This window comes from Ursus americanus, chromosome 6 (assembly GCF_024610735.1).
Source record: "Ursus americanus isolate L20-20 chromosome 6, mUrsAme1.1.p, whole genome shotgun sequence".
In the NCBI taxonomy this organism is placed as follows: Eukaryota; Metazoa; Chordata; class Mammalia; order Carnivora; family Ursidae; genus Ursus; species Ursus americanus.
In genome coordinates, this window is record NC_142132.1 from 6,032,569 (window position 1) to 6,047,608 (window position 15,040).

General features: G+C 45.9%; 1 protein-coding gene across 1 annotated transcript in view; it reads left to right on the top strand.

The window, feature by feature from the left end:
* Positions 1 to 5,932: 5,932 nt before the first annotated feature.
* The window catches only part of ADAM12 (ADAM metallopeptidase domain 12), a 333,867-nt gene continuing 324,759 nt past the window's right edge, over positions 5,933 to 15,040 (top strand). The window contains exon 1 of the mRNA XM_045809515.2: positions 5,933 to 6,514. Within this exon, the coding sequence (XP_045665471.2) occupies positions 6,427 to 6,514 (88 nt within the window). The 5' untranslated portion in view covers positions 5,933 to 6,426. The remainder of the gene's footprint in view (positions 6,515 to 15,040) is intronic.

Below are 15,040 nucleotides of genomic sequence, written 5' to 3' on the forward strand. Positions count from 1 at the left end.
AGGAGCACAGGGGTGGTTGTCTGTCTTCTTCACCTCCAGCACAGGGCACGGAAGGGGCTCTGGGGATGAGCGCTCAACTTCTTATTTTCCAGCTCAGCCTAGAACAAAGCAAGCTGAGAACTCCCTGGGGAATATTGCCTAAGACTACATGGGGAAAAGAACGCTGGAAGTGTTTCTACCCAGGGAGACGGTTGCGGGCGGGGAGGGGGGGGCGGGGGGGGTTCCCACTGATAGGTGTTGGTAGGCTTACGGCAGCCGGGGCGCTGCTGGGCCAGGACATGGTAATGATGCAAAATGTCCAATGTTTGGTCACTGCTACAAAATCAAAGCTCCATCACATCCAAAATCAAAGCTCCATCACATCCTAGACCAGAGCTTGGCGCAGGAGGAAGAGCAAGGGACCCCAGGCCCTCGAAATCTCAGTTGGCTTTTCTGTCTGAGTCCTGTGAGGAGTAGTTAAGGGGAGAAGCAGGCCTGCGTAAAAGTGTCCATCAAAGAAGCAGAGAAACTGAGATCCAGGGAGCGGGCGGAGGTAAGCACAGTGAGGGAGGGCTGCGTGTGCCCCAGGCAAGGCCATGCAGCGATGGGCTGGAGGGCCAGACGCACCCAGACCAGGGCAGCCCGCCTCCCCACAACCACCCAGAATTGTCCCTCACCCCCAGAGGAGGAAGCAGTGAGGCTCCCAAGAGGAGTTATGAGTCTCAGCTGCGGAGAGATCCCACCGCCCTTGAAGCCAAGGCAGTAAGGCGGCCTCTGCTCCCCATGGCCTCATGCGGGCCCTTCTTGGATCTCCCCAGCCACATTGTGCTTCCACAGTTTAAGAGAAATCAGGAAACTGGAGACGGTCCAAAAGAGAGCAAAAAGCATGATTAAAGAGAGCAAGAATAGGACCCAAGAGACAAGTTAAAGAAATTGGGGTTGATTGCCTAAAACAGTAAAGACGAAATGGGGACTGCATTCAAATACATAGGAGAGGGGCCGGTGTCCAGTTATTTTCCAATTTCAAGAGCACAGAAGACAGGCAAATGGCCCAATTTGCCACCAGAGAGATTAGGTAAAGAGGGAGTTTCAGAAACACATGGACCTCTTGGAATGGCCTTCCCTGGGGTTATTGTCAAATAGGGCTGGCCCCTCCCCAGGAGGAAAGCGGCTGGGGCCTAGGCCAGTAGATAGGGAGGGGCTGGCTCGGCTCCAGAGGCCCCGCCCATCCGAGCTCTCCTGGCTGCTGGGAGCCTGCGCCTCTTTTCAGAGCAGAAACCCTACGAGGGAGTGGCTAGCCTTGCCCGGTGGGAGCATCTCTGCTTCTCCGGGTGGGTCCCTCCATCCAAGAGCGAGCATGGCCTTTAATCACGTTTTTGCTTTGATGTGTTCAAGATACAGTCAACAGCAAATGCCTGCGGGTTCCTTGGCAGCCGGTAAAAAATGTATCACCACGTCCGAAAGTAGCCTTTTAGATCAGATCACTGAGTGACTGGCTCACTGGGGAGTGAAAAGACTCACAGAAAGCTTGTGGAGGTCCACACCCCTTCACAGCTTGCTTTGGTGGCCATGGCTTGACTCGTAGGTATACTCTCCAGCATGGTGAGTTCGGTCCCACGTTCTGCCGTATTCATAGGAGGAACTGAGTCAAGATGTAGAACCAAGCTCTGGGCCTGCCTTTGCCTCCTGCCGCACACACCACGTAAAAGACGGTAATCTGCAGATCGTCTAGCGGTACAATTTGTTTGCAAACCGTGATGCTTATGACAGTGAATGGAGGGTACTGTGAATAATTATGCTGACACAGAGCTGAGGCCTGTGGCCATCCATCTATGTATTTTTTTAATTTTTAAAGATTTAATTTATTGATTGATTTGGGAGAGAGAGAAGGATCAGGGGAGGGGCAGAGGGAGAGGAAGAGAGAGAGAATCTCTGTAGAGCTGGATCCCACGACCCTGAGATCATGACCTGAGCCGAAACCAAGAGTCAGACGCTCACACGACTGAGCCCCCCAGGTGCCCCACACCCATCTATAACTTATATTCAAAGCTCAGACAAGAAGGGAGGTACCCTTGATATGAAAATTCTTGCAAACTTTCTCATGGAAAAGAAATGTTTGCCTTGTTAAGTATGGATTAGTTGTCTCATGCTGTGTAACAAATTATCCCCCAGATTAGTGGCTCAAAACAATAAAAATTATCTCATGCAGTTTCTGTAGGTGAGGAATTTGGGAGCAGTCTCGCTGGGTGGGTTGGCCATGGGGTCTCTCAGATACTGCCCTGGCTGCCCAATCTTGACTGGGCTAGAAGCTCTACTTCCAAGATTGCTCACTCACATGGCTAATGGCAGGAGACCTCCGTGTCCTACCTCAGTTCTTCCCGGTTGGACTGCCAGAGTGTCCTCATGGCAGCTGGTTTTCTTCAAGAGTGAGTGACCTGAGTCACTCCTGCCATCATGATTTAGTCTCAGAGCTCATGCACGGTCAGTTCGGCCATATTTTATTCATTAGAACGAGCCTCCCATCCCAACCGACATGGAAAGGGAGGGAGATTAAGCTTTATTTCTTGAATGAAGGAGGATCTTCAAATATTTGGTCATTCTGGTGAGTTCATGTTTGTTTTTGAGATTCCCAGTTCACCTTTTTCTGAGTACTGCCTGTTTGTTCAGCCTGCCGCAGTGACAGTGGGGAAGGACAGGCAAGTGCAGCCAGGGGGCTATCTCCGTGGCGAGCATTCTGGCCAGGGGGTGGCTTTCTGTTCCTCCTGGGTGTTGTCAGTCACTTGGGGTCCTTAAAAATCGGCTCTCTCGAGTAATGAGTAGTGAGTTCCCCATCACCGTAGGTATACAAGGAGATATTGGATGGTCAGCTGACAGGGCGCCACAGGTGAGTATAGATGGGTTGGAGGGAGCTAGCTTAAATGATCTTCCATGTCCCTTCTGACCCGGAGCACCCATGAGCCCCTGAGTCCCCCAAAGCATTCTTCTTTCTTGGGTGCTCTTAAAGTGAGAACTGAGAAGCCTCTGGAAGTGAGGCACAGATTCTCGAAGTGAGATCTATGAGAAGAAAATGGACTCCATGTTATCACGGACTGAGAGGGTTATGAGTTTCAAGCCCCCAAGAGATGGAATTAAAAAGATTTCCAAGAATCTTCATCACGGGGCGATTGTGTTTGTCTACGTTCACAGCAAGCCTTGGGCACCGTGCTTGCGTAGATAAAAGCTGTTCTGTGAGCCTCTGTGTAAAGCTCCATCAGCGGGTCGGACTACAGGGAGGCTGACCCGTTACCGAAGTCGGGAGTGGCTACCTGTAAAACCCTGGCTTAGGAAAATCTGCCTCCATTTCTCATCGGCTCGTACTCAGAGTGGACTGAGCTAAATGTGAGCTTGGGTGAGCAGTAAGTGCCCTGCTCATGAAGGCCCAGGCTATTCAGCAAAAATTGCACACAGGAAACGGTATCGCAAAGGTCAGTTCTTCTGGAAAGGAAGGGACAACGAGCCATCTATCTGAAATTTTAATGAGCAGATCCTGGCCTCTGACCCCATACCATGACCTAACAATCCAGTATTGAATGCCATGTCGGCTTCCATTTCCTGTGAATGAGGAGGCAGAGTTCCCATCCAAAGGCCAGCCATCTGCCGGACGGAAGATTCCCTCTGCCTCGCCGGCTGTTACGGATGAGCATGAAGTCTTTATGGATGGAGTGTCAGTCCAGACTCCTTGCTTCACAGAGATGGGGAACTAAATGGTTGAGACACCGGGGCTGTGGCTAGGATTTTCTTTCCTGTCTTACTTTCCCCCCCTTGCATTGACTATTTTTTTCATTCGGTCAAAACAAACCAAGGACTGTCTTGGGGTACATTTAACCCTTTGGAAAGAGCCTTGCAACTTCCAGGTTAAGAAAACAGAACAAAACTGGACTTCCACAGTCAAGACTAACAGCTGAATATAGAAGAACAAAAAAGAAATGGATTAGAAGAGAAAGTATAGAAAGCCCCCAGTCCGGTTTGCAGCACATACGAGGTCCATTATGAATAAAAAATTTGCCCAGTAAGAAGAAAGATTCAAGAGGCCAGCAGCTAGACTCATCCCCAAACTAGTCTGTCCCACTGGCTTCAAAGGAAACAATTTTTAATTCCCTCGCCCAGTGTTTCTGAACGTTCTGGGAACCAAAGTATCAGAACCACTTGAGTACGTGCTAAAACTTCCCAGACCTTCCGAGTCATAATGTCCAGTGCAAATACCAGGGGATGTGAATTCTTGACAAACTTCAGGAATCCGTGGGTGGGGGGCGGGGCACAGTATTAGTTTATTTAATGCTCTCTACCATCTGGGAGGTTTGTCTTTTACTTTCACTTAACAGATGCAGAACCCAAAGCTTAGAAGTCAGAGTTAAAGACACAGGCTGTATTTGCTAACAGATCTGGGGTGGGCTCTGACCTACTCCTTAGCCCTGTGACCGTGGGGGAGGCTCTTAACTTTTAAATACTGCAGTTGCTTCATCTGTAGATTCAGGATTTTAAATGGAAATAATGTACCGGCTGCATTACTTTAGCACAATACTGCGATCCTCTGAAGTCCGTTAGTAAATAATGTAGTGAACAAGCAACCCAGTGATTATTAAGTAGGTTAAGTAACCAGTCACACTGTCAGGAGTCCTGATTTATCAGTTTGTCCTATGAGACCGAAAAGGCTTTGAAGGCAAAAAGCATTTCTCCTTCGTTTGGTTTCCCAAGTCCCTAACATAGCACGGCTAATTGTTGATTGAGGGAATGAATGAACAGAGAAAGGCCACACTCAGGGGCAGGAGTAAGTAGGGCTGGATTTAAACTGGGGCTCACACCCAGGCCTTGATTCCGGATGGAGTGTTGGAGTGCCCTGGCACAAAGAAGGTGGGCCCTTTGGCCAGTGCCTCTGGCTTTCAGGGTGTTTGTTTGTTTGTTTGTTTGTTTGTTTGTTTGTTTGTTTTAAAGGCCTGTTCTTTGTTGAGAGGGTTGACAAGGTTCTTGAGAACGCTGCAAAACCCTGGGAGTGGGTGGGAGATAGGAAAGCGACTTTCCTGTACATAGTAAAAGACGGTAAGGGCAGTTTCCTCTAACAGGGTCTAACTGGCCCTTGGAACGCGGACTGTGACAGTCAGAATTCGGTCTTAGGTGGGTGGTGGCCACCATCCTTAATACATCCCGCTCCTTCAGTGAGCTTAGCTGCATCGCTGTCCATCCTGACCCCAAGGTCTTGGAGAGGGCAACAAGTCCTGTTATCAAAACGGACACCATGGCTCTGCGAGGCTCTCTGGTGGAAAGGGCAGAGACCGCCAAGAACTAGGACTCACCTCAAGGCAAGGCCCCCCCCATTGACTTCGCCAGGGGGTTTCCCAGACACCTGGCGTTCCCCTGGCTCCGTGGCCTGCAGAGTCTGCAGCCACAGGCGGGGAAGGATGCCCAGGAATCTGTATTTCTAACAGATACAGATGCTTCTCATGATCGGGAAAGTTTGGGAAAGGACGGGGTACACCCTCTTCCGGGTCCCATGCCATAGGGAAAGTAACCGGAGCCAACCTATCAACGTAAAACCTAAAGCAGTCCATGAAAAACGTAATGCCCAGACGTCGTCGCGTGCCTGCGAGTCCAAGATGATTCTCAGGCCCGAGGTGTCCCTGTGGGAGCTGAGGGCACAGGCCCGGGGACGCCCGCCCGGGCGCTGGACAGCTTTCCAGACCTGCTACCCGCGTTCCGCGGGTTCCCGGCGAGACGGGGAGCGAGCAGCCGAGTCATCATTTCCAGCCTCAGCCTGGAAAGCTGGACCGTGCAGCCGCGTGTGCTCTTGGCAGCCGGGCGCCCGGGGCCCCGCGGCCACATCATCCCGGGGCGGGGATGTGTGCGCTCCGGGCGCCCGCGCCGCCACCGAGCCACGTCTGTGCCGCCGGGGCGCGCGGCCCGCGAGGCGCCCGGCACCGAGCCGCCCCCCCAGGGGTGGGCGATCTGCGGCTCTGGGCGGGCCCCTGGCGGGCCCTCTGAGCGGTCTCTAGGACCCGCGGGACGCCGCCGGCGGGCGGGGGTGCGGGGGAGACGATAATTTGTTCCGTGGTAATGAGAACGGTGACTGTTGGCCGTGGATCCATTTCACAGGCCTGCCTTCTCTCACTAACGATCTTCCTCGTCCCCGGGCCAACTCGGACAGTTTGCTCATTTACTGCAACGGTCAAGGCTGGCTCGTGCCAGAGCCGCGCGCGCGCGCACACGCACACACCGGGGGAAAACTTTTTTAAAAAAATGAAAGCCTAGACTCGCTCCTCGGCGGCGCGGGCGCTGCGCGAGGGCTTCGGGGCTGACTCCCTGCTGCAGGAAATCCCTCGGGTCGCGCCGCCCGGCCCCCGCTCGGCGCCCGCGTGGGATGGTGCAGCGCTCGCCGCCCGGCCCCGAGAGCTGCTGCACTGAAGGCCGGCGACCATGGCAGCGCGCCCGCCGCCCGCGCCCCCCGCCCGCGCCCTCCTGCTCGCCCTGGCCGGGGCTCTGCTGGCGCCCCCCGCGGCCCGAGGTAAGTCGCCCAGCCCCGGCGGTCCCCCCCGCCGCGCCCCGGCCCTCCTCTCCCGCCCGCCGCCCGGGGCCGTCCGCGGGCTGCCGAGCGTCCCCCGGGGGCACCTCGCGCGGTAGTGGGCGGGAGGGGGGGGACGCCGAGCCGCGTGGCGGCGAGCGGGGGCGCGTCCAGGGGAGCCCCTCCTCCCTAAGGTGCCAATTCCCGGGGGGGAGGAGGGAACACTTGGCTCGGGGCCCGCAAGACGCCAGCGGGTAGCCCGGACGGCACAGCCTCGGGGCTGGTGCCGCTCCCCTCCCCTTTCGGCTGCACTTTGCCAAGGTGTCCAAGACTTGACAGTTACACGTGTCGCTCGGGATGATGTGCGTCGGGTCCTCTTCCTGACACGGAGCGTCCCATAGCGAATCCACTCCCCACTCCCCAGGTTCTGGGTCAGCCCTCCATGAAGTTTCCTTTCCACCCCGCCTCCCCCACGGATACGCTTGGGGAAGGCAAGATAATCACACAGGTGAGCCATTCCCCTTCTCCACAGGTGTGCCTGCTGCGTTTCACAGCGGTCTCCATTTTTAAAAAATTGACTCTCCACCTACTTCTTTAGTTTTCTTTCCCACTTTTTTATTCCGGATCGCTCCCTCGTTGTCAGTGACGGCCAAACTTGAGCAGAATTTTTTCGCCTCCCGCCACTTCGTCAGTTTTTCGGCTATAAATAATCTTTAAATCAACCTGTGTAAAGCGACAACTCATTTCGAAGTTAAACTAAAATGTAGGTATTATGGCTGTTTTTATGGATCTAGATTTCCTCGAGTCCTATCCTCTTAAAATTGGGCACCTGTGGAGCCTTTGTTTTTGCATAATGAGGGACTCACCCAGCAGGTGCCTTTTTAAAAATTCAGAAGCTTCTCCTGGACGCCGCCAACGCGGTCTTTCTGCCGCTAGAGGCGCTGTCGGCCTACCAATGAATGGCTTGCCTTGGCCTCTAACTCCAAATTTCTATGGTTCTTAAGTAACAGGCATTTATTTTTCAACAACTGGCCTCAATCATGAGCCGTTACCACTTTATGGTACGTTTTATTTTGCAATTGCCACTGCTACCCTCCACCTCCACCACATCTACTGTAATGTGGCTAAAACCCAGCGCTCGTTAAAATCCACACAGCAATGAAGACCAATTGGGGAATTAATGATTACATAAAAGGATTGCACAAAGCAATGAAAAACAATGGGGAAGCCAAGAAAGAATACTGCTGACCATTTTTAAAGAGCTCTGTGACCTGCAAATGAAAATAATAGTAGTCAAAAGTGTTTTTGAAAGACTTTTGTACAAATTGGTCCTTTTGAATATTTATTGAGAAGGAACTTTTTAAAACTCAAACAGAATCTCAAAGTGTGCCTGAGGTGGTCCCTAACTTGGCACATGCTCTGTACGCATAGTCCTCTGAGCAAGGAGAATATTAATTCTTTGTTTTAGAAGAGAATGTTTACTAAATCAAACTAGTAATGGGAAATTATTCACGGAGTGGGGGACTTTTATTTTATGACAGCAGCTTTGGTGGAGACCGATTTTCCTTGGGGTAGATCTGACTCAAATAGAAAAGCAGTTAGACCTAAACATTTTGAATGGGGCATAGGTTGTGATATCCCAGCATTCACTGCTTGTTTATCTTTGGATTCTCAGTATCAATTCTTAAATCAATCAGTGCCCCAAATCATAGCATTGCGGTTGCTTAAAAATCCAAGCATATAATAAAACATGTCTTTGTGTTGGCAAGGGAAAAGGAGGAATTACTACTTGTCGAAGGCAGAGTATATCCTGGGGGTTGTCTCCCTGCGTGTTACCCCATGACCCAGAACAGTTGCCTGCTTGGTACCCAACAGGTCCAAAACAGAAACCTAGACCCCAAAACCTCTACTCTTAAAGCTGTTCCTCCTCCAGTCCTCCCAACTCAGTAATAACACTCTCTGCCTTCTCCAGATGTCTAATGCTAGCACATAGAAAGTCATCCCTTTCTCTCTAAAAGCCACCAGCCCCCAAGATGTATTCCCATCTGCCCTCTTTCCACCATTTCAAAGTATGCCTTCTTCAACCCAGCTCTCCTTTTTTCTTTTTCTCTCTTCCGCAGAAGCCTCATATCCCTGCTAGAGTAGCCTCCTGACTGGTCTGCTGGCTCTCCCTCCTGCCCCTGAACAGTGTATTCTTCCCAATACTACAGCCAAAGTCATCATTTTCAATCATGAGTTGGATCATGCTGGTTTCCTGTTTAAAACTCTCCAGTGGCTTTCCACAGCACTTAGGAAAGAAAATTCAAACCTCTGGATAACCTAATCCCTGTTTTCCTCTATGATCTCCTTTCTTACCATTTCCCCCCCTTGCTCATTCTACTCCAGCCACACTGGCATCTCTTCTTTCCAACTTTCCAGTATAGTGTTGCCATAATTTTTAAAAAACAAAATTCAATGTTTGCACTATAAAGACTTTGCAAATATTGTTCACAGTCGAGCCATACAGTGTTCTATGATTCCATTTCATACCTCTTGCAACTTTTTGTTTTTCCTAGAGTTAATAGTTGCTTTAAAAAAAAAACAAAAACAAAAACCTGTTTTTATTTTATTTCCTGTGTACCAATCTCTACCTTCCGACTTTCTGGGAGAACTATTAAATTCCTTTCAACATGATCAAACACATCAGGTAATCTATCCATTATTTATTTTCATTTAATGTTCTCTCTCCTGGAGCCCTTTATTCTTTCATTCCAATATAAACTGGTTACTCTTTAGGATACAGTACAGCTGTTGTCTCAAGACTACCCTTATTACTAAGATCCTTGCAATCCTTCCTCTCTGGGATCACCAGTTTTCTGAGCACCATAACTTTCTCTTTCTTAGTTTATTCCTTATTTTTGTGGAGAACATCTTGTAGTAACTTCCTGAGGAAGGGTGCATGGGAGGTAAAACCACTTGATAACTTGTTAGGAATACAGCAGAAAATAACGGAAAACCTGACTACAGAATTTTTTTTTTTTTAGTTTTTTTTTTTCTTTCTATGACACGCAGTTGTGAAGTAAGCAGTATAGTAGCTGGTGTGATGGGTCCCTGAGACTATCAGGAAGCCAAGCTTTTACTTTTGTTTGTAACTGACATCCTTACATGTTGACTTTATCTTTATGTTTCTGCCTCCTGGTCTCATGATAGCTGCTCTGCCTTTTAGCATTCTATCTGAATTCTAGGCAGTAATAGGACAGAAGAGGCAAAAAGCAGAGCCAGCCTTATCTCTTTTAGCAGGAAAATATGAATACTTCCACAAACCTTTGTAGCAGATTTTCTCTTGATCAGCCTGTGACACAGGGCCATTGCTAACTGCATGGGACAATAGAAAAGTACCTATTTTTAGCTGTGCACATTGGTATTTTAACAAAACAGATTCTGTAAGAGAGGTCAGAATGTGTGCCTGCCATACCTTGCATAAAAATATGTGTCTATATTCCACCCTTGACTGCTAGTTTGTTTAGTTATAAAATTCCAAGATGGAAGGCCTATTTCCTCAGTGTTCGATTAGATATTTCTTAACTGTCTGTATACCCATAGATGCTTGAGAACTTGATAGCACTCTGTCAGTCCTTTAAATGTAGCCTATCCCCCCCCCCGGAAGCTATTATCATTTTACCCCTAGTATTTTTACATTTCATGATGATTTACTTCAAGTTCTTATGAGTTATTATCCTGGGAACTCTGTGACCCCTTTCAGTTTGAAAATTCGTGCTATGAAATTCTAGTCCACTTTCTTGTACTGTTTCTTCAATTATTTCTTCCTTGCTGTTTTTTGTCATGCTTTTTATGAAACTGCTATTAGCTGGATGTCTGTCCCAATCTCCTGGAAACATTGTCTAACTTCCTTATTTATTTTTCATGTCTGTATTTTTGTTCTATTTTCTGGGAGAGTTTAGTTTCATTTTCCAACATTACTTTTGAGTTATTTACTTCTACCAGATAGTAACTTTCCAGGAGATGTTTTTTGTTCTACGAATGTTCCCTTACTTTCTTTCTTTCTTTGTTTCTTTCTTTTTCTTTTGTAAAAAATGTACAATTTCAGTGAACTCTTGGACCGTATTTTTATTTTTTGAGCATTTTTTTTTTTTTGCTCACTTCATTCTCATCATTAGCTCTGAGATTCTTCCCCACCCCCATTTGTTGTAATCTTTGAATTTCTTCAGATGTCTGAATTTTGGTTGTTTATATTTAACTAAGACACTAAGAGGCTGACTGAAAGTTCTGTGTGCTTCCAAAGCACCACTTTGTTGCGGGGACCTTCATGCATCACTGACTATGTATGTCCTCTTTCTTAGGCTTGTCCGTTTTCCCAAAGGAGAACCATGCATCCTCCTGCTGAAGCCTGACTAGACAGTCTGTGAGCTGAGCAAAGGGGAACAGGGTTAAAGTGAATGTCTCACTCTTAAGTGTGCTTTACTTTTTTTTTTAATTCATCCTTTTGTTTTCAACTTGGCACCTTGCTTCCCCTCCCTCCCTCAGCTATGCCTGAGGTTCTTGAGCAGAGGATTTCTCTGCTTCAGTGTCTCCAGAAAATACATCTCCTCATCTGTCAGAGAAGAAGGGGCCATGCCCTCACCATGGTGGCTTTGCAAGGGATCTAGGGCTCTAACTTCTCCTCGGACGATACTTCAGCCCAGCCTGTGTTGGTCGTCACAGGTCCTCATGCCTCCCGTTCCCAAGCATTTTCAGGTTCTGCACATCCATCTCACCTTCTCGATGGCTTCCCTCCTCCCTAAGCAGCAGGGTGCCAGCCCTTTCTTCTCCACTAAGTAAGGAACCTCTCATCTATCCTTCATCTTTGAAAGCTTTGTTGCTCTCTCTTACTTGTTATCTTCTCTCCAATGCATTGTTTTTAAAATTATTGTTATCATTCCCTATTGTGGGGTTTCAGGAGGGAGGGCAGGTGAACATCTGTGGGTCTGCCATGTACATTCAGGAGTCAGCCCATGCTTCTGTTACCACTCCCTACATATAGACACGCTTTCTTTCTCTTAATTGTCATTTGGCTCTTTCTGTTCCTTCCTTGTGGAAACAAAAATTACATCCATTTTTAAATGTTTTAAAACTTTCTTTTAAAATCTATAAATGCTGAAAGTCAATATATACCTAATTAGATAGATGTTGCAGCTGTGGAAACTCCGAAGATTTTTTTTAAAGCAATGCAACTGCATCACGTAAAGATGCTAAACATATTTCTTCCGGGTGTAGATGATGCTGTAATGAACTCATTACAGTTGCAAAAAAAAAAAAAATTTTTTTTGTTTTGTGTTCCAAGAATCTTTTTAAGCTGAACTGTTCCCGTGGTATCTATGATTTATAAAGACAGGTGTGAGAAACATTTTCAGATGTTTCTTCTATACCAAGTGGCTAGCCCTGTAGCCCTTTGGCTGTGTACCCACTGGGAACTGTATTAAACAGCTCTGTGGTATGTACAATTCTGTAATTATCAGCTCCTTGGGATTGACAAAGTGAAGTTGATATGATCTAGACAGAATGTTTCAAGAAATAGTTTCTATGCATTTTGAGTAGCTATTTCTTTATGGGTTTGTTTAGTATTTTATTAAACCCAAAGTGTTTATACCAGCACATAGCTACTTTAATAGGCATTTACTGAGTGCTTTGGTGCCAGGGGCAGTTCTAAGATCTTTGCACACACCATCTCATACCATCCGCGTGTGAAAGTCTTGAAGCAGGTCCTGCTATTACCCTCACACTATGGAGGAGGAAACCACAGCTTCAAAGGGTATCTGCTCAGTTACAGATGTAGGGTGTCTCTAGGCTGCCTCGTGGTGGGGACAAGGTCTTCACCTAGCCCTGGGGAGCATTTTGTAGACTATGAATTCTGCTCTCTGTCTTTGGTGTAATTTATCCCATCTATAGCAATGAGATTATAATTTAGCTTAGTTTTAAGCAGAATGGCAATGCAGTTCAAACACACTTTATTTGCCAATTGAAATGTGCGCATTGAACGTCACGCTGTCCGACAGGCTGCTATTTCGATCTTCATCCTTCCTCCAGCTCATTTTTCATTCTGCATCCTTGTGTGTTAATGTCCAATATACCTTGCCTCCAACTGATAGATGGGGTGGAGAACCTGAATAATTCACCATCATATTGACATTTTATATTTTTTAAGCTTTCATGTCCTCCCAAGGCTATATTAAGAGCTCAGCTTCCAGACAACTACTTAAAAAATTGGGCAGCCTCATCTCCTAAATATATTCAGTATTTTTTGTATTTAAATATTATGCGAACAGTACCCTACTGTATACAACAGCCTTCTGCAGCTTGCTGTTTTTATTTTTATTTTATTTTTTTTTAAAGATTTTATTTATTTATTTGACAGAGATAGAGACAGGCAGCGAAAGAGGGAACACAAGCAGGGGGAGTGGGAGAGGAAGAAGCAGGCTCATAGCGGAGGAGCCTGATGTGGGGCTCGATCCCAGAACGCTGGGATCATGCCCTGAGCCAAAGGCAGATGCTTAACCACTGTGCCACCCAGGCGCCCCAGCTTGCTGTTTTTAAATCAATAGCTTTAAAGACTTATTCATGTTGGTACATGTGCTTTCTTCATTCCTTTTAATTGAATGAGCCATAAATTGTAGAGCCCACTTAAAATAATAATATTTATTATATTATATATTTATATGTTATATATAATTATGTTATATATAAAATATTATTTATTATATTATTATAATATAATATAATTATAATAATTTCTTTTAAATTTTAACTTTCTGATGTTTACTTTTATATAACTGGACTTTATTTTTTATTTATCCTATGAAGTCAGCATCTATTTTTTTCACATATAGAGAGGATAACCAATCATCCTGGTTAACATTTATTGAATCCTTTCTCCCTTCTGATAAATACCAAGTATAGACAGATATGCTTCTGTGTTCCTTGTTCTGTTGGACATTTATTTATCACATCTCCAGCATCCTTCTGTGTTCAGGTTTCTGTACTTTGTAATCAGCCCTAAGTGTTTAGAGTGATTGGCATGTAGTGGTGTAGAGAGCAGACCCTGAGGTCAGCTTGCCAGTGTTTACATATCAGTTCCGCCCTGCCGTTACTGACACGTGACCTTAGGAAGGTGGTCAATATCCCTTGTTGTTGGGAATTTCCCAGTTTTAGCACTGAGAGTCCAATGTTGCAGGAAACCCTTGGTGCCGGGCAAACCATGAAGATTGGTCACCCTAAACCTCACAAAAATTGTTCAAGCTTTTTCCCCCAGTTTCTCTCTCCATGAAATGGTGATAATAATAGTATCTGCCCCCACAGGGGTACAGGGAGGAGTAAATGAGATAATACATGGAAAGTGCTTTGGACAGCTCATGCTAAATGCTCAAAGAACATTAATTTCCCCTCTTCTTCTCCCTACTCTCCTTTAAAATTCTCTGAACTATTCCTGAAACATTAGTATTTCATATGAACTTTAGAATAATCTTGATAAGTTCTGCAAAATACCCTATGGGGACTTATAGATTAATTTGGGGGAGAATTGACTACCTCACAGCATCAAAGCTTTGTTTCATGAATATGGTCACTTCTTTATTCATATGTTCTTTAATGTTGTTCAATAAATTTTAAATAATTTTCTCTTTTAAGTTCTTGCACATCTCTGTAAGATATATTTTGAGGTACCCTGGGTACCTGGTTATTTTATTTTTAGGTTTTCACTTTTCAATATGGAAAATTTTAAATACATACAAAAATAGACGGTGTAATGAACACATGTCTATTTCTCAGCTTCTATGAATACCAGCTATTCTTGTTTTTATTTTTTAAAACGATTTTATTTATTTATTTGAGAGAGAGCGAGAGAGGGAGAGAGAGAGAGAGATCACAAGTAGGCAGAGTGGCAGGTAGAGGGAGAGGGAGAAGCCCAATGTGGGACTCAATCCCAGCACCCTGGAATCATTACCTGACCCAAAGGCAGGCGCTTAACCAACTGAGCCACCCAGCTGCCCCTATTCTTGTTTTATTTGTGGAATCATTTCTTTTTTTAAAAAAAGTTCTTGTGGCTGTTTTCCTTTCAGTATAAATGAATGTTACTGATTTTTGTGTTTTGCTTTTGAATTCTGTGATTTTTGCTTGATTTTTATTCTGATAGTTTGTAAATTGATTTCATAGAAATTCTAAAAGAATTACCACCAGAAAATGATGGTAAATTTTGTTTTTTCTTTACAGTTCTTGTGCATTCTATCTTTTATTTTTCTTCTTTCATTGGCTAGCACTTCCATTATAATGATAAATAAAAATGGTGACTCCATATATCCCTGGGTTTTTTTCTCAACTTCAGTGAGAATAACTAGCTTTCACCGTTAAGATGTTTATTGTAAAATTTTATTAGATATGTTTTATCAGGTTAACATTTCCCTATACTGCTAGTTTGCTAAAATGTCTTCCTTTTAACATATATAAATGGTGGTTTGATTTTTTCAAGCTTTTCCTAAACATTTCTGGATAGATCCCTTG